The sequence below is a fragment of the Stenella coeruleoalba genome (assembly GCF_951394435.1).
Source record: "Stenella coeruleoalba genome assembly, chromosome: 1".
NCBI lineage: Eukaryota > Metazoa > Chordata > Mammalia > Artiodactyla > Delphinidae > Stenella > Stenella coeruleoalba.
Window position 1 is genome coordinate 32,822,600 of NC_137169.1, and position 24,263 is coordinate 32,846,862.

The window sequence follows — 24,263 nt, forward strand, 5'->3', positions numbered from 1 at the left end:
AAACAACCTAGAGCGTCCCCAGGTGTGCTTTTAATACTCCGGATGCTTTTCCTTCCACCCCACAGTCCGTCCCCTCTCCCGCCCACCCCGTCATCTAGCGAACTCCTATTTATCCTTCAGATCCCAGTTTGAGCACCACCTCTTCTTGGAATCGCTCCCTGCGCCCCCCACCCCTGGCTTGACTGGGGGCCCTTGGAGCCCCCTGATCTCTATTCACCCTCCCGTGTGTATTCTGCGCTCTTCTGTATGGTGGGGTTGAGCACAGTGCGTGGTTGGTAATTAGTGAATGTTTGCCGAGCCAGGGAATGAAGGTGACATTGAGGCTGGTTGTTAGGATGAGAAGGGTTTTGCCGACTAGAGAGAAGTGGAAAAATGACCCCTGGGTCCTCTGGGTGCAGGCAGTGAGCTGGAAGCCCTTGTGATTTTTGTCCTGAGTGCGCTCCACGTGGAGGCCACAGCTAGAGCAAAGGCTTTGAGGCAGGACTCTGTTATTCTACTCTCTTTGCCCCAGGATCTGCAGAGTCTGGTGTGTCCAGAGGGTCTGGCTACAGAGGTGGGCTTTACCCTGTGGACGACGGGGAGCCATAGGCAGCATCAGGACAGGGAGGCGCCGCTGGCTGGGAGCCTGGGCTTGATTGATCTCGTCTCAGAACCAGTGCTCTGCAAACTCTAGACCACGTAGCTCTCCAGGTACCACTGTGTGGCAGCACTATTCATGTTCCCATTTTGTGGATTGGAAACTGAGGCTCAGAAAGGGGAAATAATGTGCACCAAATGACACAACTTGCCCGTGGTGGAATGAGGATTCAAACCCATGTCTGTGTGACTCCCAAACCGAAGCTGCAAAATGGTTCTCACACGCGTCAGCAGACCCGGGCTTTCTTCAGTGGCCTAAGGCAAAACTGAGAGAAATAAGGACAACGTGGTGACTTGGCCACAAAGCTCAATTTATTTCATTTAAAGGACTGTCTTTTAGTCTGAGATTATGTCCTTTCTTTTATGAAATGACGGGCCTGGGAATTTTTTAAAAATGTCCTTACTTGGCGAAATAAAAAGCTGACAACTTCATGCAGTCCCTAAATTGTTTTTGAAAATTTTACCGGTGCGTGAAATCCCTGAGTCTGGGCGCCATCCTGCCTTCTCCCTCCTGAGCTCTGGGGCCAGAGCTGGGAGGGGTCCGGGTGGGGATGAAAGGATTAGAGGGCTGGGGCAGCCATCAGTCTCCCTGGTCTATTCCTCCTGGGCCTCAGGGCCTGCCTGCCCTGGAGTGCGGTGAGGACCAGCCCAGGGCTCTTGCCAAGATTGTTCTCGGGGCAGGGGTTGGGGGTTAGGTCACCCAGAATCAGGGCTTACCCCGCAGTTAAAGGAACATTGAACCAGATGTCAGCAGGCCGGGGTTTGGCTCCCGCCTCTGTTTCTTAAAGGTTGTGTAACCCCAGGCAGGCGACTCAACCTCTCTGAGGCTCCAGCTTCCATTCATGTAGAATGACAATTATCACCTCCACCTGCCCACCTCCCAGGGCCGCTGCCTGCATCAGGTGCTTCATGAACTACAAAGTGCTTTGACGAGAAGAGGGCCTGTTGTGCGTTCACTCTCCCTGCTCCCCGGCGCGTGCTCCCTCTTCTCTTGGGTCCTGGACCCCTCATCTCGCCCTGGCCTGCACTGGTTTCAGCCCTGAGGAGGGGATATTGTGGGGGAGGGTGGTTGGTATACACGGCCTGTAAGAGCATATCGGCCAGACTGGCATTTGCTTTCCTCAGGAGCCCCCTGCGCAGCAGCCGGGGCTCTGTGACCACCTTACTGGGGGCTCAGAAGCTCAAGGGTTCTAACGGTTTTCACATAGTAATAAGTTTCATAGTCTAACCTATACGGGGTATGGTGCCAGATCTGGGGTGTTTTCCACATGCTACTTCATCTAATCCTTCTCAGAACCCTAGGAGGTAGGCACTGTCATTACCCCATTTACAGAAGAGGACACTGAAGTTTAAATGGTCAGCATAAGCCCTGTCCTGCAGCCACTAAGCGGTGAATGTCCAGGAGGATGGAAGTGAAGCCTGAGTGTGCAGGGACTCCGTGGAGTGAGCGGGTGGGAGCAGGTTTGCCGGGCCACCGTGGGCGGGCTGGCGTGGGGGGCACTTATAGTGTATGTGGGGTGTGTGGGTTAGGGTGGGAAAGCAAGAGACACCTTCCTGCTGGGTGGCCTTGGGCAGTCACCTCCGTCTCGGACGCTCAGCGTCCCCCGCTGCTATGGCTTTCAATAATAATAAAACAATAACAGGGCTTCCCTGGTGGCACAGTGGTTGAGAGTCCGCCTGCCGATGCAGGGGACACGGGTTCGTGCCCCGGTCCGGGAAGATCCCACACGCCGCGGAGCGGCTGGGCCCGTGAACCATGGCCGCTGAGCCTGCGTGTCCGGAGCCTGTGCTCCGCGACGGGAGAGGCCACAGCAGTGAGAGGCACGCGTACCGCAAAAAAAAAATAATAATAAAGACAATAACAGCCGATGCTTATAGAGTGCCTGCTGTACGCCAGATGCTGCTCTGAGGACTTGCCCTTTTTCTCTCACTTTTTCCTCTCAACAGCCAGAGGAGGTAGCTACTACGGTTGTGCCCATTTTTCAGATGAGGAGGCTGAGGCACAGAGAGGTTGAGTAATTTGCCTGGGTGTAGGTAGTGGGGCCAGGATTCAAACCCCAGAAGTCCAGCTCTGGAGGCGGTCATCTTTTCCACCATATTATGCCTAACTGGCCCTGATGGGCCTGCCTGCTGGGAGGCTGCTGTGAGGACCAGTTGAGCCTTAAAGTTCAGGTCCTATCTCCACCCCAGTTCTACACTGAGGATTCATTCCTTCTTTCTTCCTCTCTCATTTGGGAAGCCTTGACTGGCAGTCCCCGGGGGCCAGGGCCTATCCCACGTGCTGGGGACAGAGCAATGAATCAGACCCTGCTGTGCTCCCCGGGTGGGGCAGGGGAGATGCACCAGGAGGCTGGCAGCTGTCTGGGTGGAGTCCTGTGGGGGCCGGCCCAGTCCCAAACTGGCGGTAGCTGGGAAGGCTTCCCAGAGGAAGAGGTTTCAGCTGAGACCTGAAACGTGAGTAGGAGTCAAGGCAAACAGGAGGAGGGAATAGGATTCCGGGCAGAGGGACTAGCATGGGCAGAGCCCAGAGGTGGGTCTGAACATGACATTTGTAAAGAACTGAAAGATGGCAGGAGAGTGGGAGCCTAGACGGGGCAGGAGGTGTGCAGAGAAGGGGCTGGAACGTGAGCAAGGCCAGGCTGAGAACTCCAGGCTGAGGAGCTGTGGCTTCCTGGAGGAGGCTAGAGTTTAGGAAGGAACTGAGGACGGGAGTGCCATGGGCAGATTGGTAATTTAGAAACACCTCTCTGGGTCTGGCAAGGAGGATGGTTGTGGGGAGACTCTAGCAGGGTGCCCTGGGGATGCCAGCCATTTGGCCTCTTTCTCCCTCCGCCTTCCCCTCACGGCCCAGCCCCCTGAGCGTCTCCTCTGGAGCTGCCCACGAACCCTGCCAGGGCCTGGCCAGACCTGGCCTGAAGCCCTCGGATTTTGCCTATATGGAAAGTTCAGCTGCTTATGCAAAGGCTGGCTTGGGGGAAGGTGTGTGTGAATGAGCTGAGGGAGGCCTTGGAGGCAGAGGGGGTGGATGCAGGCCCTGAGGCTACCTGCAAAGGGGGTCTGGGGTCTAAGGGGGTCCCCAGAACAGTGACCTTAGAGCAGCCCCATGAAAGCACCGGGTTAGGCCCAGTTGATGGCGGGAGTGCCCTGGGGAGGGGGCAGAGCCCAGGAGGCCCAGCCTGCCAAGCTCCTTGCTCCGTCCCTGTCTGCCAGCTCAATAGGGTGTGGAAATCACGGATCCCACCCGGCCCCCTCACTCTACCGATGGGGAAACTGAGGCCCAGAACAGGGCATAGACCAAACTTAGGTCAGTGGCAGAGCCTAGGCTCAGCCCAAGAGTCTCAATTGTCCCTAACAACAATAAATAACAGTGAAAACCTCTCTGCAGAGCTGGCCTGGGCTCAGGTCCCCTGTGTGTTGTCTTGGGTAGGTCTCTTCACATCCCTGAGCCTCAGCCTCTGGGTCCAAAATGCTGCCTCATACTGGGAAGAACATCGCCTCTCCCGCTTGATGCTTTAAGGCATACCTGGCCCATTGTGGGGCTTAATTAATGTTTACTCAATGAATCCCATTGAATTCTCATAACGCTGGAGGAAGATATTTTTTTTTTTTTTTTTTTTTTGGAGGAAGATATTTATTACGCTATTTTATACTGGGGCTCAGAAAGGAGAAATGACTTGCCCAAGGGCATTCAGCTGAGAAGTGGCTGATATGGGACTGGAGCCCAGGTGTCTAGGCACCTGTGTAGGACCCCTGATGGACACAGCTCCTATTTTGAGCTCTCAGTGAAAAGCAGCTGGTGTCCCAAGCAGGATCCATCAGTCGGTTGGGCGGAGAGAGAGAGAGAGAGAGAGAGAGAGAGAGAGAGAGAGAGAGAGAGAGAGAGAGTGTATGTGTGTGTGTGTGTGTGTGTGTGTGTGTGTGTGTGTGTGTGTGTTTTAGGCTGGGCTGGCCTGCAGGCTGGAACTCAGCTCACATCAACCCCTGTGCTTCCGTGCTTGGGCCAGGCTGCAGCTGCTGCCCCATGGGGAAGGGGACCTTTCCACTTGCCCTCCTGCACTGAGGTTTTTTTCTCTTGGCCTGGCTAGCTGGGGAGAGGAGATGGTCGTGGGATGACCAACAGGCACCTGCCAGCCCCTCCCACGATGGAGTCTGGCCATCTAATGCCCTGCACATGACAGGCATGGCGTGGTCACTGGGCTGGGGAAAGGGATTTGCACTTTCCTAATCTGGGGGCTGCAGCCCTCCTCTGTCTTGGCCAGGGCCGTGGGAGAGGTTTGTCTCTGCCCCCGTGCCCAGTGGCCCCAGCTCAGATCCCTGGCACACACCCAGCTACTCTGCTTGGGGCCTTCCCTTGCCCTGTTCACGCTCCCGCCACCCTCCATCCCCCCACTGATTTAGGCAGAGTTGGGACTTATGGGACCAAATGCTGGGGCATTTGTGGCTGGTGGAGATGCAGTGCCATGCAGGATTTGGGGCTGAAGGATGGGGGCAATGTCAGGGAGGTTTGGGGCCCATGTTGGGGCAGAGTTAGGGGGAAGACCTCATAGGGGTACAGAGCTGGAGTGTTTGGGGCTAATGCTGGGCCACCCCTTCCTGGAGAAATTTGGCTACAAGTCAGGGAGGCAAATGTGTGGGCTATGCCCCCCCTCGCTGGGCGGTAAACACAGCCGTCGCCCAGGAGACGAGCCCAAACATCTCAGCCCCCCACGGTTATTTATACCAGGACTCCCTCTCCTTCTTGGGCCTGGTCTGGCCTCTCAATCCACTCCTGAGCTGAGCGTCCTGAGTGGAGGGTCCAGCCCCCGTCAAGGCAGGAGTCCCCAGCAGCAGGCCTGCTTAAACCCCACTAGGGACTGGGCACTCACCACCGCCCAATGGCATGTCCATTGGAGGCACTGGGTCTTGCTGATTAGAAATGTGCCCACGGAGGCCAGGGCCTGGCCAGGAAGCGGGAGCCCTGGGATCGAGCACTGGATTTGCTCTAAACTGCTGCATGACTGTGGTCCCTGTAACCTCAGCTTCCCCATTGTTCAGTAGGAGGGAAGGGTCCTGACTGCTGTTTTGCAAGCTTTTAAGCAGTAGATCTGGTTCTTTAAATGAAACGTGACACAGGAGCACAGGAGTGACACAGTATATGAAATACATCAAAGCAGGGCTGCTCCAGGTGAGTCAAAGGTGGGGTTCCAGAATTCTGCCCACTCACTCTATGGCCCTGCATACCACCAACCTGGAGCCTGTGCGCGGCCCTCCTTGTTCTAGAACACCTTCCAGGGGACCCTGGAGTTCCCACCCCATGGCTTGCACAGACCTCTTTGATGGTTCGCCATCCCAAGGGCCACTGTTGTGTGAGTGCTCCTAGGTCGAAGGGCAGCTGTTTGCAGCCAATGTGGATGAGAGCAGGCTGGGGGCAGCCACAGGAATGTAGCCAAGGCCCCCTCTGGTGAGGGATGATCCCAGTGTGGGAAGAGAAGAGGGCACACCATGGGCCAGAGACTGGAGGGTAGCAGGGGCTGGCTGTCCCCTCCCTGCCAGATTCCAACATGGGACTCCAAGGGATCCAAGATTTTAAATTCAGGCCTAGCCTTCCAGATCCTTATGAAGCTGTATGTGTCAGGAAGGGTAGGTCATATTTTATTTAACAGCTTGTTAGCTTGATTTAAGCTTTTAAATATTCAGACTTATAGTGTGTGCGTCTCCATTTGTCCTCTTTCCCAGCCCCACCAGGGAGGCTTGCATTGGCCCTCCCTCCACCCACCCACCCACCCACCCACCTCTGTAGCAACCCCAAGATGCCCTTGCTGAGAACTCTTGGGCTTCAGAGGACAGTGGGACATTCCTGACTCACTGATGCTTAAGGCCCTGGAGACCTGGACCTTCTTGTTGCCTCCAAGATACTGTCTGAGCATGTACTGGCCAGCCCGCGGGAAGTGGAGGAGTCAGAACTGGCTTTGCCTTTGATGGATGGATCCTAATGAGCTGGTGGGGGGTGGGGAGTGGACAGAGGTAGGAACTGTCTCAGCACAGAGAGGTCCTGGGGTGCCCAGAGGGGGCCAGGAATCCCAGCCAGGGGCTGGGGGAGCACTTCTCCTCAAAGCAGATCAGGGATTCTTGGGGAGGAAGGGGGAACATCCCAAGGAGAGGAGAGAGCACAAAAGTCACCAGGGTGAAAATAGACGGAGTATGGAGGGGTGGAGTGTGGCTGATGCCTAGTGTGTGCACAGCCTCAAGCTCTGGGCTGAGGACCTCAGGTTGTGAACCATGAGAAGCCACTGTAGGATTGTAAATGGGGGAGGGGTGCACAGACTGCAAGGTAAGTGGGCTGCGGGTGAGGATGAGGATGGTGCTGGAATCGTGGTGGTCAGTGAAGAGGTGCTGGAGGGAGGAGGAATGGGGCGAGTGCTTGACCGGGCAGGAGTGGGGGGCTGGGAAGAAAGAGCTGATCTCAACTTTGCCTTCTGGAGCCTCTTCGCTATGTCCTCCTTCGCTCTGTCTTGGTTCCTGCCTCTGTCTCCCACCATTCTGCTGCCCTGGGTCTCCATGCTGGGGAGAGGAGTTCCTCTTCCCAAACCCCCCTCCCCATCTAGGTGGGGAGTGTGAGGCCACTGTATAAGCTGTATAAGAGGGGACCTGCTCATTCATTCATTCACTCAACAAATATTTATCGATAATCTGCTCTTGCACCAAGCCCTGTTTCAGGTGTAGGAGGGATAGTGGTGAACAAGATAGATAAGTCACTGCATTCATGGAGCTTACATTATGGGGGGCCAGGGGCCCAGAAACTGTATCTTTCCCTGGTGTCCACCCTCAGGCCCATACCTCTGGATACCCGGGAGCAGGGACTCTCTCCATTACCCACTCGTTCATCCCAGCTGCCCTGATATCAGCACCCATCTTCAGAACACTGAGGAAGGGGGTCCAGTGCTCAGGGTCCCGACCCCAGGGACCACCCATCTCCATAAGACGAGCCCGGGCTTGGGCACAGGACCTGGGCTCAGGCCCTAGCCCTTTTCATTTCCATGTGAGTCTGAGCCCCTTACAAGAACCTTCCTGGCCTCAGTTTCTTTATCTGTCAAGTGGGGCTTTGGGGAAGCCCAGAGGAAGTGAGGGGAGGGAAAGGCCTGTCAACTCCAGTATTCCCCATTGGTGGACAGCTCCTTTGGCTGTGGGTGGAGGTGGAGGTGTGCCCAGGGCTCAATATCATCGTCATTATCAACCCAAGATAATAATAGCTACTATCTATTGTGTTCACTGTGGCCAGCCTCATGCATCTTCTCATTTAATTTATTCCCCACAACCAGCTCTGTGTGGTCGCTGTATCTTCCCTCCCCATATGCCAGGTGAGGAAACTGAGTCTCAGTAAGGTGAAATGACTTGTTTGAGTTCACATGCGAACCTACCTGACTCTGGGAGCCCTTAAAGGACTGTGCAATGAGGGTGTTGCCTGGCACCTGCCCCTCCTGGGCACTCAGCCTCGAGAGTAGTAACCCAGCCCTAGTGCCTCCCCCCCCGCCTCCCTCGGGGGCTGGCACCACCCCGAGTCTGGGCACTGGGTCCTACAACACTGGCCAGGGCAGTACCAGGGGCCGGATCAGGCCAGGACCCGATTTAGGGCCCTTGGCACCTCTGGGTCCGGGAGCGCTCAGTCCCCAGCACGCAGCGTTGATGGGTGGGCGAGCCGCGGGCAGTCGGGGTGTCGCGCCCCCATCTCCGCCCCCGTCCTCGGGGACGCGGCGGCACCTTCACACTTTCCGCTTGGCCCGCTGCTCGCCTTTCAGGCCGCCGCGTTTTCAATTGTTAATTTGGAAACGGAAAAAGAAGCCGGCGGGGCGGGGGAGGCCGCAGGGAGGTAACTGGAGCCGCAGCGTCGCCCGCGCCCCTCCCGCGAGCGGTGCCGGGTGTCGGCGACGCTCCGCCCCTCCCAGGGACAGCCCGGGGCCCCGCCCACCACCGCGTCCCGCCCCTTCCAGTATGTCCCTCCCCTTGCTGACAAGGCGGGGTCAGCCCCGAGGACCCCTGAGCGGGAAGGGGCCCCTGAGGGGGAAGGGGCAGAGGCCGTGCCCGGGGAGGAGTCCCCCAGGAGCCCTCCTCCCCAGGAACGCTTCCCTCTCCCCGAGGAACCCCGCCTGGTGTCCACCTCCTCTGCGTCCCGAAGTGAACCCAAGCCTTTCTGCAACCCCTCAGCTCGGGGTTCATCGGGGCCAGACCCCTGCCTCCAGGCTGCCGCACTAGGGATCATTGGCCCCATTGGACAGATGGAGAAACTGAGTCCCAGAGAGGGACAGTTCCCTTGCTCAAGGTCATGCAGCCAAGGCTGAATTCTTGAGCCTGGCAGGGGTCAGGATCGGAGCTGAATTCAAGCCCTGTTCTTTTCGCTCTCAAACGTGTAGGGTTCTGTCTTCCTCAGAAGAGGAGGGGGCGTCAGTACCAGAGGTGCAATTTGTCCCCTTCCCCCGACCTCCAGCACTGTTTCTGTGGTTAATGAGCTATTGGAAGTCCCTCTTTGGTCTACCCTGACTCCTCCTTGCTATGATTATTCAATTATAGGGGAGTTTTGGAGGTAGAAGGAGGTCTCTCTAGACTTTCCACGCACAGGAGTGCCATGCAAATGAAATGTAAAAGACCTTCCACCTCTGGGAGACCCTAGAAGTCCCTCAGGACTGGCAGCTTCAGGAGCTGCCTCCTTCATTTCCCATTGGGAAGTCAAAATCATCAGTCCCAGATGGATCAGCAAAACATGGGGCTCTTGGAGACCCTTACTCAACCCCTTCCTCTCCCTGAGAAGTAAACTGTAACTCAGAGACAGCTTTCCAACCCCTCCTGAGTGGTGGCAGAGTCAGGATAGAGAGCCTGTTGATCCAGGTTCCTAGCTGTGTCCACATCCTGTGCCTCCCCGTCTGCTGCCCCCAACCCTGACACCTTTCTCAGAGCCACGAAGCAGGGCCTTGCCTTTCAAGGGACTCTGAATCAGGCGGAACCTCTCCCCCTAAAGGCCGAGGAAATTGCGGGCGGAGATGTCTGCAGATGTGCTTCCAGCCTAAGACCCTCCTCACCACCCCTCCACCTTGGCTGTGGAGCAGGCCAAGATCACTCAGCAAGCCTTTCCCAGCTGTCAGGGCCCATTGGAGACAGTCTTGCTGAATTCAGTCTGGCTGGTCCTGGATTTGGGATTCCCATGGTGAGCAATGCTCTCAGGGCAGCTGTAGCCAACTGCCCCAGGTGTGGCCTATGAGTTTGCATGACGCTTTGCTTGTTAATAGCAAATGCATCCAAACGCTCCTCCCCTATCAATCCCCCTAAACCTCCACCTGGGTGAGATCCTCAATGGCTGAGTCTGCAGGACTCCCAGGGTGTCCTCCCTAGGGGGCCCGGCCCTCCCCAAGCTCCTGTTCCACCCTGCCAGCTCTTGGTGCCCTCTCTGCTCTGGGAGAACCAAGCTCTTTCCCCTCTTTTGACTCTTCCCTCCCTTCCCCCTTCCCCCTTTGCACAAGTTCTGCTGATTCAGAGGACAGAAGGCTTCTAAGAGGTGACCCTGACCCCTGCCAGGCTCAAGTACCTGGAGGCCTGGGTAATCCTCGAACCCAGTGCCACCCTGACACATACAGCGAGAAGGGCAGGGGCGGGCCCCATTCTGCCGCCAGGATGAAGGAATTTTCAAGGTGGGCATGAGGGACAGGTGCCTGGGTCCTTCTACAGAAAGAGGAGAAGTCAAAAAACATTACCTTAGGAATAGGGAAATCTGGGTGTCAGTCCCAGCTCTGCCACTGATCTCCTGTATCATCACAGGTAGGTCATGCCCCTCTCTGCGACTCAGTTTCCCAACTATAAAGAGAGGATTCATTGACCCTAAGGGATCTTTCAGTGCCAAAATATAGTCAGTATCTGCTCACCTCTTGCCACCTCTATTCCCGTTGTACAAGTCACCATCACCTGTCGCTTGGATTAACCATTAGCGTGTCAACTCAAGACAGGGGTGAATGCCATTGCTTTCCCCATCCCCTCTCCGTGCCATAGTCTGTTCTCCACTCAACCTCCTGTGTGATCTTCTGCAAACATAAGTCGGATCATGTTACTTTCTGCTCAAAACTCCCCATCTCACTTGGACTAAAAGCCCAAATCTTCACGCTAGCCAGTAGATGCTCTGCTTCCCACCTCCCTCCACTGCCTACTACTCTCCCCCTTCCTCACTCCGCTCTGGGAGCACTCCTTTCTTTGTTTGTTTGTTTTTTGTTTGTTTGTTTGTTTTTGCGGTACGTGGGCCTCTCACTGCTGTGGCCTCTCCCGCCACGGAGCACAGGCTCCGGACACACAGGCCCAGCGGCCATGGCTTACGGGCCAAGCTGCTCTGCGGCATGTGGGACCCTCCTGGACTGGGGCACAAACCCGCGTCCCCTGCATCAGCAGGCGGACTCCCAACCACTGCGCCACCAGGGAAGCCCCGAGCACTCCTTTCTTGCTGGTTCTGGAACACACCAGGCACCCTCTGGCTCAGGTCTCAGGCACCTCTCTCATACCTCATTTCCTTCTGCCCAAATGTCACTTTCTCAATGCTGCTTTCCCTGACCACCCTCTATAGAATAGCTCCCGACTCCCATACCAGTGTTCTTTGTTCCCTTTTCCTGCTTTATTTTTCTCCATCATCATCTGACATTTTGAACATTGTCTTATTTATTGTCCATCTCCCCCCATGAGAACGTAAGCTCCATGAAGGCAGGGATATTGTCGGTCTTTGTGCCTGGCTCACGGTGAGCACTAAGTAAATACGTACTTACTGAATGAGTGAGTGAATGCTCTGTGGCTCTGGACTGTGGGGTTCCTGGGTGTTGCTGCCCACCCCAGTTCCCTCATAATCCCGTCTGCTGCGGGGAGGGTTGAGGTGTGGAGCTGGGAGCGGCCAGCAGGGTGTGGGCACCCTGGGTACCAGTACCAGTCAGAGGTCCAGTGCTCGGTCGTCCCCTCTTTCAGGAAACTTTTACCCAGCTCCCATCCTGAGTTGGGAACAGGGCATTCCAGGTGAAAAGGACAGGACCTCAAGGAGCTCTTGGTCTGGGGGAGGAGACTGGTACTCAAACAGTGCTTTTCACATGTTGAGGCAAATGCCATGATGGAGGTGAGTGTAGAGCTGGAGGTGGGGGATTAAGGGAGCATAGAGTGGGGGCTCCCACCTAACCCAGCCATATTGGACGAGGGGCAGATACAGCATGAGCAAAGGTGAGGAGCAAAAAACAGAGCAAAAAAGCTCTGTTTGCTTTTTTGGGGGGGAACAGAGCTGTGACAATGGAGTATTTTGTGCCAGGTGGGGCACTGAGTGGTGGAGAGTCAGGTGGCGGGGTGAGTAAGGGCCTGCCTTGCAACCATGCTTAAGGTGCTTGGGCCTGAGCCTGCAAGTCGGTGGATTTCACATTTTAAACAAACAAACAAAAAGCAGCAAAGCTCTTTGTTCAAATGAAATCTTATGCCAAGCTCAGCATGTAAAACTGAGTCACCCAAATCCACACAAGCTGCTCAGGTAGAACCAGGGGCAAGTTTCCATTGGCCATCTTGTTTAAGTCTCCAAAATTCAGGCTGCCTGAATTCCACCCCTTAGTTTGCTTTCACTTTGCTGGCCTCGGGCTTGGGAGGGCACGCTCCCTGTTTATGTGAGGAGTCAGCGCTGCCTGGCCAGCCCTGGACAGATGGATAGCCCCTGCCCCCTCCTCGTTGCCACCCTTGACATGTTGTTCGGCCCACTTACCTGGTGCACCAGGTAGTCTAGCTGTCATGGTACAGGGAAGCAGCAAGAACAAGTAGGAGGGTTTGGAGCTGGTTCAGGTGGGAGAGGACAAGGCTGTGACTCATAAAGCACCTTGTCGAGAAGACACCGCCTTCCGTACCATACTGGGACCAAGACCGTTCACACGGGCTCAAGAAAGCATGTGGAGGTGGAGAACACCTACCGGAAGGAGAGGGAAGAATTTGTAAGGCTTCGTAGCAGGAAGCACATCTGGGCTTTGTGGAGTCGAGAGGGGGAGATGGGATTCCGGAGCGACAGTCTCATCTCCACTTCTCTCTGCACCTCCGCCAACGTGCTTCTATGGTTCTTTTTTTTCCCCTAAGTCATACATAATCTTTTATTCTTTTTTTTCATTCATTCATGTATTATTTCTTTAAAAAATTTTTTTTAACTTAAAAAAAATATTTATTTATTTATTTTCGGCCGTGTTGGGTCCTCGTTGCTGCGTGCAGGCTTTCTCTAGTTGCGGCGAGCGGGGGCCACTCTTCGTTGCGGTGCGGGGGCTTCTCATTGCGGTGGCTTCTCTTGTTGCGGAGCACGGGCTCTAGGCATGAGGGCTTCAGTAGTTGTGGCTCGTGGGCTCCAGAGCGTAGGCTCAGTAGTTGTGCCGTGCGGGCTTAGTTGCTCCACGGACTGTGGGGTCTTCCCAGACCAGGGCTTGAACCCGTGTCCTCTGCACTGGCAGGCAGATTCTTAACCACCGCGCCCCCAGGGAAGCCCTAAAAATTTTTAGTGGAATCTAGTTGATTTACAATGCTGTGTTAGTTTCAGGTGTACAGCAAAAGGAATCAGTCCTACATCTACAGATATCCACTCTTTTTTAGATTCTTTCCCTATATAGGCCATTACAGAATATTGAGTAGGTCTCTATGGTGGGCCTTAATTCCATGCCTAAGACAAAGAGTCTGATTGTCTCAGCCCAACCTATGTGTGTGGGGGGGTGCTTTCTTGGGTAAGCGTCCATCTCCCGGCAGCCAGGAGAGGGGCACGGAGACACGTGGTACCACAAGGGGTTGGCCCTTCCAGGGCTGTGCTGGCTGTCAGGGCCATCTCCAGGGCTGCCCCATGTCCTGTGTGCCCTGTATGATGCAAAGGGCTGGGCCGAGAGGGTGAGTGGTGCCAAGTGCAGCCTGTGCTTGAGGGTGGGTCAGCCCAGGGCAAGGGTTACCTGGTTCTAACGGGGTCATTTGGAAGGGTCAGTTTCTATCATTTTTCATGCTAAAGGGAATGCCTTTTCTAATTGGTCCTCCAGGAGGGCGCATTTTTTTCATAGTTTGTACTATGTACTGGCAGCTGCTGTCCCTCCAGGGACATCCTCAAAGAATCTGGAACTGAGCTGAAGGCCAGCCCTTTCCCTTCTGCCCCACGGCTGGAGAGCTGTAAGGCTAAAGGGACTTTAGCCGTTGCTGAGTTGTCCCCTACCTTCATGTTGCAGATGGGGAAACTGGGACTCCACTGAGACCTCACTCCTAGCCCTGAGCCCCAGCACAGGCCTCTGGCCCAGAGAAACGGCGGCCGCAGCAGCAGCAGCCCTGGTGCGGGGCCCTGGGTCACGTGCTTTTGCTCCCTTTGCCATATTTAGAATCGCTGGATCAGGGGAAACTTCTCGTCTCAGCCCCTGAGGATTCTTGGAAAGAGCCTCACTCTGAGGCCTGGCTGAGTGCCCCTACCCTTTATCCCCCTGCAAGAGAAAGTTCGAGCCTGTTCTCCCCAGAGGAGCCTGGGACCCTCTGGGCCACACTGCACCTCTGTCAGGAAGTGCCTCTCAGGTCTAGTTGAAGTTCCTTCGTCAGTATCAGCTCGGGTTTGGGGTTTAAGAAGCCCTTTTCTGCTGGAAGGTGGTGGGGGTCATGGCCTCTGCCCTCCAGGAACCTTGGCTGGATGGGGACAGACTGGCCCCAGGGTTCCATAGCCAAGGGAAGATAGAACCTTGCATTTGGGGTCCTGGTCTGGGAGGCAAGGAAAGAGTCACTCTCTCCCAAGGCCAGATGCAGAAATGAGAGAGCCGGCTGGTGGCCAGGCCGGGGGGCAGACCCTGGCAGGGCTCAGTGTGGGAGGAGGGACACTGGAGAGAAGGAAGGAAGGAAGGAGACCCAGTGGGAAGGAAGGGGCAGGGCCTGGAACTGCATTTACTTTGGCCTTGTGGGGAGCGGGGAGGTCCCCTCATCCCACACAGGCTCCTTCCTCCCTCAGAATCATCATGCTTTAAAAAGCAAAAAAAGCCAAACCAAAAATGCGTGTGTGGAGCACCTGCGATGTTCTAGGTCTTTTCTCCCATCCTCCCCTATGGGGATAACGGTCCTGTGTTCCCATTGGACCCCTCTCCAGGGCCTGGTCAGCTCACTTTCCCATTCTCCACACCTGCGGTTTCAAACCTCTTCAGACCCCCACCCACCCTGCTCCCTACTGAAAAGTAGATCTGGCCTCCTCTTCCCAGAGAAAGTCGAGTCCCCTGATGGGGACTCTCTAGGCTTCTCCCATCTGTCCTCCCATCTCCTCTCCCACCTGGTCTCTCCCTCTTCCCGCCTGTCACCATGGAAACCGCCGGGGTCCTCTCTGCTCAGCACCAGGGCTTCCCCTGCTCTGGATCCCAGCCTCCCAGCTGCCCTGGGGACTTCACTCCACTGATCGCTCCGTCTCTCTCTCACATCTTCAACTTCTCCTTCTCTCCTGGCTCCTTCCACTCTGGCTCTCTCATCTTAAAACAACAACCACAACCACAAAAAGAACAATGGCTTATTCCCTGTGCTCCGTATCCTTCTCCAGCTACGGATCTCAGCCTCTACACTTTAAACTTCTTTAAATAGTTATACCTCCACTCAACTGTCTCCACTTCCTCACGGCCCCTCTCCCTTTCTCATCCCATCTAGACCTGCTCCAGCCCGCCCACCCCCCCGTGGCTGGCCTTGCCAAGGTACCCAGTGACCAACGTGTCACCAAATCCAGTGGACATTTTTCAGGCCTTGCTTGACCTCTCGGCAGCATTTGACACTGTCGTCCACACTCCCTCCTTGAAACACTTTTTGCTCCTGGCCTGGCACCTCTCTCTTCTGGTTTCTATCCCATCTCACTGGCTGCTCCTTCCCAGTCTGGGTAGAGGGTCTCTCCACCCTCTGCACCTCTGGGGTTCCATGGGTTCCTCCTCTAAATTTGCCTCATGCTCTCTGGACTGTCTCAGCCGCACCCATGGCCTCAGTCACCACCTCTCCCTCGATGTCCCCCAGATCCACATTTCCGGCTCAGGTTTCTATCTTCATACCCAGAGTGTTTGCCCAGCCCTCTCCATCTCAACACGTCCAAAACGGAGCTCATCACCCCCACACCCGCTCCTCCCCTGGGCTCTCCCATCTCAGTTCAGTCATGGCACCTTCATCCATCCAGTCCCCACACCAGAAATATGAGTTATTCTCTCTCATTGTCCCCATTTCCAATTAACCATCAAGTCCTACTTCCTAACACTTTCTAACACTTTCTCCAGTCCATTCACTTCTCTTTCGCGTTGCACTGTCATCTCTCATCTGAACTATTGTGGAGCTTCCTACTTGCTTTTCCTGATCAGTCTCTAATCCATGGTCCCCACTGCCCCTGAGTTGTGGTCGTGAAACACAAATCAGACCATATCATTCCCTCTGTTAAAACTCTTCAATGGCTCTCCATTGCCTTTAGGTAACGTTCGTAAGGTCTGAGGGTGCCTGATCTGGCCGTCTCTGGTTTCTCCTCTGCCCCTTCATTTTAGGCCCACACTTGCTAGAACTACTGGCTGCCCTGTACTGCCTCCAGGCTCCCACATCTCTGTTGCTTGCACACATATCCTGCTTCCTCTGCTTGGGGCACCCCACCCCTGTCCTCGTCACCTCCACCTCTTCACTGATCCCTCTACTTTGACTCTGCTAAAGCCATCTTGGGGTTCCCCCCAGCCTCTGGGTACACTGTTATCACTTCATCCATCATATCACCACTGTGTTACACTTGTTAGTTTCTTGGGGACCTGTATGATTAATTGCTGGCTTTACAATAAAACTGGCTGAGTGTGGATGGCAATGAACAATTTCTTTTTTTATTATTATTATTTATTTATTTTTGGCTGTGTTGGGTCTTCATTGCTGCCCACGGGCTTTCTCTAGTTGCGGTGAGTGGGGGCCACTCTTCCTTGTGGTGTGCGGGCGTCTCATTGCGGTGGCTTCTCCTGTTGTGGAGCACGGGTGCTATGCACGCCGGCTTCAGTAGTTGTGGCGTGTGGGCTCAGTAGTTGTGGCTCGCGGGCTCTAGAGCACAGGCTCAGTAGTTGTGGCACATGGGCTTAGTTGTTCCGCGGGATGTGGGATCTTCCCGGGCCAGGGATCGAACCCGTACCCCCTGCATTGGCAGGTGGATTCTCAACCACTGTGCCACCAGGGAAGTCCCTGCAATGAACATTTCTTAAGTAAATGTGGCTCAGAGAGGTTAGGCGATAACCTCTTTTCTGCTGCCTAATCCACCCTACCCCAGCCCTCTTGTCTTTCATATCCCCATCTCTCCAGCCTTCAAGCATCTGTCTCTCCAGGGACATCCGCAAAGAGTGTGGAGCTGAGCTCATGGCTCACCCTTCCCTTCTACCCCACTGCTGGGTAGTCGTAAGGCTGACACTCCCCACCTCATATTGCAGACAGGGAAACTGAGGCCCAGAGAGGCACTATGCCTTGGTGGTCCAGGTGGACTTGGGTTCAGGTCCTGGCCCTATGGCTTTGGACAACCTAGTATGCCTTTTTTTCTATCTTTTTTTTTTCCGTTTTTTTTTTTTTTTTTTGCGGTACGCAGGCCTCTCACTGTTGTGGCCTCTCCCGTTGCGGAGCACAGGCTCCGGATGCGCAGGCTCAGTGGCCATGGCTCACGGGCCCAGCCACTCCGCGGCATGTGGGATCTTTCTGGACCGGGGCACGAACCCGTGTCCCCTGCATCGGCAGGCGGACTCTCAACCACTGTGCCACCAGGGAAGCCCCGCATGTGCCCCCCTTTTAAGGTGCACACAATTCAGTGGTTTTTAGTGTATTTACAGAGTTGTACAGCCACCGTACACCTCTTGGAGCCTGTTTCCTCACTGAAGGACCATGGTGACTGTGGTGCTGCTCTCATGGAAGTGCTGGGAGGAGGGGTTATGAATATGCACGTGGAGGGCCCCGCCAGTGCCTGGCCAACAGGAAGCCTTGGCCAGCGGGACCAGTTATGGGGTCACACAGCGAACTGGGGTGAAGCTGAGGTTGGCATGAGACCCACCTCCCCAGCAGGCTTTTCCTCCCCCACCCCGACCCCCGCCTTCGTACACTGTGGCTAGGGTTAGGGTTAGGGTTGGGGTTCCCTGGCATTAATTTGAGGAAGGCCACGGGGCGGGGTGGGGGTGGGGGGCGGCAATGGTTACAGCTGTTTAAAAAGCCTTGAGTTGGCTAATAACTGAGTCAGCCACGACCACCCCCATTCACTAACCTAGTGATTCTCAAAGTGTGGTCCCTGGGGGAGCAGCGTTAGCATCACCAGGAACTTTGTAGAAATGCATATTCTCAGACCCCAGTTCATACTTACTGAATCAAATGCTCTAGGAGTGAGGCCCAGAAATCAGTATTTTAATAAGCCTGCCAGGTGATTCTGATGCCCGCTGTAGTTTGACAACCATGGATCCAAGCAAACCAGTCACCTATTCATCCCTAATCTCCTTGCTGCCTTCCTGAATGAGTGGGATAGTTACAGAACGGGTGAGTGGGCCAAGGCTTGCAGTAAGTCTCACAATAAGCTCTAACCAGGGAGAGCCAGCCAGGCATCACCCACCCGTCCCAGCTCTGCCTGCTGGGCTGCGCAAGGGAGAACATGGGCCCCAAGGTGCAGCCAGGTGTGCTGGGCGAAGATGCTCCAGTAAGCGGCTGCCAGCCTGGCCTTTCTGCTGGAGTGATTTTATTATTTATTTATTTATTATTATTATTTTTTGTGGTACGTGGGCCTCTCACTGCTGTGGCCTCTCCCATTGCGGAGCACAGGCTCCGGACGCTCAGGCTCAGCGGCCATGGCTTACGGGCCCAGCCGCTCCGCGGCATGTGGGATCTTCCTGGACCGGGGCACGAACCCGTGTCCCCTGCATCGGCAGGCGGACTCTCAACCACTGTGCCACCAGGGAAGCCCTGGATTGATTTTAGAGGGCCCAAGCCAGCCAGCTCCTGTGTACCATCTATACTTTGTAGATGGGGAAACTGAAGCCTCAGAAGGGGCCAGAGACAATCCTTAGACAATCCTTATTTGTTGTATGAATGAAGTCACACACTGGTTCTGGCAGACATGACCAGATCCCAGCTCAGGGCTCCTTCTCCCTGTCCCCTCCATCCCTAAGCTCCAGACATGATCCCTCTCTGCTGTCCCAAGAATGGGTGTCTGTGTGAGGACCTCTCAGGAGGGCCAAGGCAGCTTGGGCCCTAGCTCTGCCATGGATTCACTGAGTGATCTGGAGCAAGTCTGCCCCTCCCTGGGCCCATTTCCTCAACTGGAAGATGGGGATAATTATTCAGCTGCCTGGAACACAAGATGTTCTCTGACAAACTAAGTATATCTGTTCAACTGTATTGAGCATCTAACCCCTAGCCAGTGTATGAAGGCTGGAGGAGGCGAAGTTCAGGCGTTTTCTAAACAGTGTCTACCAAATAGAGCTGGTCAGGGTTGGAGACTTGCCTTCTCTTTGCTTCTCAGGAAGGCTGCTGGGGGGCCCAACGGGTCAGGGATGGATGTGCTTGGAACTCTGGGAGCCTCTGCAGTGGGTACAAACTGGGGGCTTTGGTGACATGATGTTTTGAGGTTTGTTTAAGGTGAATTTCTGCTGTTCGTTTACTCAGTCTATGAAAAAATAAATAAAGCAGATTCAGGGGAGAGAGAGCGGGGATGGGGCCATTACTTTGGAGAGGGGGTGGCTGGGGAAGGCCTCTCCAAGGAAGTGATGTTTGAACAGAGTTCTGGATGAGTACGGGAGCAATAAATAGGCAGAGGAAACAGCAAAGCAAGTGCAAAGCCTGGAGATGGAAAAACTTTTGATGTGTTCCAGGAATGGCAGGGAGGTAGAATGGCCGGAGCACAATGATGGAGGGGCTGGAGAGAAGCAGATCAAGTTCAAGGGCTGGGTGGGACCGGATCTCACAGGGCCTTGCTGGACATGCTGAGGAATTTGACTGCCGCTCTTTAAGTGCCGTAGGAAATCAGAGGAGAGTTCTGTGGAGAGTCCTGGTTTCCAGCTTTGCTTTGTAGGAAAATCACACTGATTGCTTTGAAGAGGGTTCCTGTTGGGCCAGAGTGGAGGCAGGGAGACCAGTCGGGGTGAGATGATGGGGGTTAGTCTGTCCAGGGCTACATTCTGTAGTTAGAGCCAATAGAAATTGCTAAAGGACGGGATGTGGAGGGGGAGGGAAAGGAAGAGTCGAGGGTCACTCTTAGATACTTGGCCTGAGCCCCTGGATGGAAGGGGGCACCATTCCTGAGATGGGGCAACCGGAGAGGAGAGAGATTTTAGGGCAAATTGAGAGTTTGTTTTCGGACACGTTGGGTTTGAGAGGCCCCTGGACAACCGAGAAGAGATGTTGAGCAGGCCGTTGACAGGTGAACTGGACTCGGGGAGAGGCTGCCACACCCTCACACCTGCTAAATGGCCAAGGCTGGGGGTGTCCCTGGTGGCACAGTGGTTAAGAATCTGCCTGCCGATGCAGGGGACATGGGTTCGATCCCTGGTCCGGGAAGATCCCACATGCCATGGAGCAACTAAGCCCGTACGCCACAACTACTGAGCCCATGTGCCACAACTGCTGAAGCCCATGTGCCTAGAGCCTGTGCTCCGCAACAAGAGAAGCCACTGCAATGAGAAGCCTGTGCACCGCAATGAAGAGTAGCCCCTGCTCACCGCAACTAGAGAAAGCCCACACACAGCAACGAAGACCCAACGCAGCCAAAAATAAATAAATAAACAAACAAATAAGTAAATAAATAAATTTATTTTTAAAAAGTGGCCAGGGCTCTTGTGGTAAAGGGGTGGGGACAGAATTTAAAGGTTTTTCCCCCCCGGTTTGTATTTTTAAGGAAATGCATTTTAAAATTGATGTTAGTTTGTTGTTACCCAAGCAGCACATGTTTATTCTTTAAAAGTACTAAGAAATGAGCTTCCCTGGTGGCGCAGTGGTTGGGAGTCCGCCTGCCGATGCAGGGGACACGGGTTCGTGCCCTGGTCCGGGAAGATCCCACATGCCGTGGAGCGGCTGGGCCCGTGAGCCATGGCCGCTGAGCCTGCGCATCCGGAGCCTGTGCTCTGCAACGGGAGAGGCCACAACAGTGAGAGGCCCGCGTACCGAAAAAAACCCCAAAAAACTAAGAAATGAAGATAAGCAAAAAGCAAAACAAACGCCAAATCATTCTTAATTTTGCCACCCAGAGATCAGCCCTGCTGACCCTTGGTATGTGTACACTAAAAATCTATATTTTAAAAGTTGGGGACTTCCCTGGTGGCACAGTGGTTAAGAACCTGCCTGCCAATGCAGGGGACACGGGTTCGAGCCCTGGTCCAGGAGGATCCCACATGCCGCGGAGCAACTAAGCCTGTGTGCCACAGCTACTGAGCCTGTGCTCTGGAGCCCGCGAACCACAACTACTGAGCTCGCGTGCCACAACTACTGAAGCCCGCGTGCCTGGAGCCTGTGCTCCGCAACAAGAGAGGCCACCGCAAGGAGAGGCCCGTACACCACAACAAAGAGTAGCCCCCGCTCGCCACAACTAGAGAAAGCCCGTGCGCAGCAACGAAGACCCAATGCAGCCAAAAATAAATAAATAAATAAATTTATAAAAAAAAAAAAAAAAAAAAAAGTTGGAATCACATTGCTTTAAGGTTTCATAATCTGCTTTTTTCACGTAACCTATTGTGAAGTGGACATTTTAGAGATGTGTACCTATCGACATGGAAAGAATAGTGGTGAGGAAAAAAAAATCTTTAAACACTCAGCAGGAAGCCCCAAACGTGACCCATTTGCCTGAGGTTCTGAGGTCAGCTGAGCAGTGGGATTAAAGGATTTCTGTCCAGGGCTGGGGTGAAGGCCCATCAGAATTTGGCTGCAGGCCTCCCAGAGGAGGAGGCTGGATGGAATAGCCTCAGGAGTACCCTTCCGCCCCTGAGCCCTGTGTCGGTGGTGGTCCCCATTCCCGGTGGATGCGGCACTGGGTTCGCTGCGTTTGCTGTGGTTAATTATTGAACATGAGGAGCTGGTGTTCTCCCCAACCTCTCCCTGTGCCTTACGTCTTTGCTGACTCAGCTCCTGCCTGGAACTGGCACAGGAGGCCTCCTCTTCCTCACTCATTCAACCAAAACCTTTTACTGACATTTACCACCTACGTCCCCCCCCCCCCCCCCCGCCCCGGGGCATGTGCTGGGCTGCAGCCCTATACCTGCCCTCCACGCAGGCTGGGAGCCCTGTCCAGGGAGGTGTAAGTGGGCCAGGGTGGAGCCACGCCCTTCCCATGTCCCACCCCATCTCCCCGTCAGCCCCCACTTTACGGATGCCGAGACTGGCTCAGAGAAGATAGGTGACTTTTCCAGGGTCACACACACAGCAGGGCCGGAATTTGAACCCGGGTCTCTCTGACTCGGAGCCCATGCCCCTGCCGCGATGAAATGTGAACGCAAATAAAGCGCCATAGACAGTGACTTGGGAGGCGAGCACTGGGAGGGGCGTTCTGAGGGAACAGTGGGATGGGGGCATCCCAGCAGGAGCGCTGGGGCGAGGGGAGCGTGAACAGCATCTCATCAGGCTCCAGTGGTGAGTCGTTTCAGGCAGAATGCAGTGTCAGCAGTCCCAGGTGGGGACACTCTGGGAACACTTTGGAGAGGCTGTAGGTCTGTGCGTTTCCGGAGAAGCCCATGCCCTCTGGAGTCTCTTCCAGGAGCAACACCCCCATCAAAAGGAGGAGTGCTTCCGGGAGGCCAGCATCGTTCCCTTTTGCCGCATCTGCAGCCTGTGCCCCACATCCTGTCTTCCCTCACATATTCACATTCTCCCTGAGTCCAGCAGCTTCTCTCCTCACGCCCTTTCCCCTCTTCCCATCCACTGGGGAGTTGGAAACCCTGGCTCTAATCTCACCCCTGTCCTGGACATCCTGGGTGACCTTGGGTGAATCCCTTTCCTCCTCTGGGCCTCAGTTTCCTCATGTGTGCAATTAGGGTTGAGGGGAGTGTCAGATGAGTTGGATTATTTCTAACCATCTGGTTCTGAGCCACTCAGTAGCTTTCCACTGCCCTCCGGGAAGTTCCAGGGAAGTTCCAGGCCTCGATGGCATGGCTCCCTGCTGCCTGATTGCCCTCCCACACCCTCTCCCCCTCTGCATGTTCCCTCCCTATCTGTCTTCCCCAATCCCCTTTCCTTCCCTAGCTGTCTCAGTATTTAATTCCATGAGAACTCACGAAGGCAGAGGCAATTGTCCTCATTCTGCAGGTGAAACCATGCTTCTGCCATCTTGGAATTCATAGGGAAGGGGGGATTCCTGGGTCCCTCCCTCGGCCAGCCCAGACAGACCTACCACCCACAGCTCAGTGACCACCTCTGTGAGCGGCAGCTGCCTCAAGGGCAACTGAGAGGGCTGTAAGGTGTCTGTGAGCTCAGCAGCCTCCTGGAGCTCGGGGGCTTCTCCCTTTGGTGTCCAGCACCAAGCCACAGCTCCAGGGAACTCTGATTCTTAGTCTGCTTTCCAGATTATTCTTCCCAAATGAAGCTTCCCTCCTCCTCCTTCTCCTCTGACTCTGCAGCCCCCTGCCAGAGGCTCCTTGGCTGCCCTGTCCATCCAGCAGTCTAACCCTCTCCTTCATGCTGCTATTGCAGATTTTTGCTGGTCTTCAGCTGCCTGGTGCTGTCCGTGCTGTCCACTATCCCGGAGCACCAGGAAATTGCCAACGAGTGTCTCCTTATCTTGGTGAGTGCCGGAGTCTGGGTCTGAGGGAGGCTGTGTCGGGGTGGCACCTCTGGTCTGAGGGTGAAGGTGGAGTGAGGCTTCTCATACCATGGCTCAGAGAGTGGCTTGCTGTGCTGTGTTCTCTGACCTGGTGGCTGCCCCTCTCTGGGCTTCATCCCTTGCTTTATAGCAGGTGTTGGGAGAGCTCCCGCCTCTATGCCAGGGCTTATGATGGGCCCAGAGGAGAGCCACTCCTTCTCAGGATCAAAACTGCTAACACCACCCCTGGTGTGATGGGGGTTTTCCCCCTAACGGGAAGCACCTTGGAGGGTCACAGTGACAGACAACCAACCACCTCTTATGTCACCTGGTCAGGGTACAGAGGCTGGGATGGCTGGGAGGGGGAGGGTGGGATGAGGAGAAGAAAAACCCAGACAGCTCATGGGGACAGCAAGGGAGGATAGATTTGGGCTTTCAGTCTCTTTGGAAGACATGGAAGAAGCCACTTCCTTCTGGAATCCTCCTCAGGTCCATCCAGGTGTAAGAACCTCCAGGAGAGGTGGTCTGAGGAAATCCTAGTACCCCTAACCCAGGGACTCCGGGCTGGGTGGGTGCCGTGTGACCTAGACCCCGGTCCTGAAGAGTGGGGACCAGAACTCAGGCCCCTGGTCCCACAGGAATTCGTGATGATCGTGGTGTTTGGTCTGGAGTACATCATCCGCATCTGGTCCGCGGGATGCTGCTGCCGCTACCGAGGATGGCAGGGCCGTTTCCGCTTTGCCAGAAAACCCTTCTGTGTCATCGGTAATGGGCCTACCCAGCCCCGCCTGACTCTTGACCCCCAAGCCCCAGGGTTAACACCCTGACCCCAGGACCCTGGCTGCTGACACAGACTCAACAGACCTTCCCAATCGCCCCCTCGGCCCCAGGA

At 55.1% G+C, this 24,263-nt stretch overlaps 1 protein-coding gene across 1 annotated transcript in view; it reads left to right on the plus strand.

The window, feature by feature from the left end:
- Positions 1-24,263, plus strand: part of KCNQ4 (potassium voltage-gated channel subfamily Q member 4) — a gene marked incomplete at its 3' end in the record, with an annotated part of 55,504 nt that overhangs the window by 9,805 nt on the left and 21,436 nt on the right. Inside the window, exons 2-3 of the mRNA XM_079936341.1 lie at positions 23,263-23,353; positions 24,010-24,136. Of these exons, the coding sequence (XP_079792467.1) occupies positions 23,263-23,353; positions 24,010-24,136 (218 nt within the window). The remainder of the gene's footprint in view (positions 1-23,262; positions 23,354-24,009; positions 24,137-24,263) is intronic.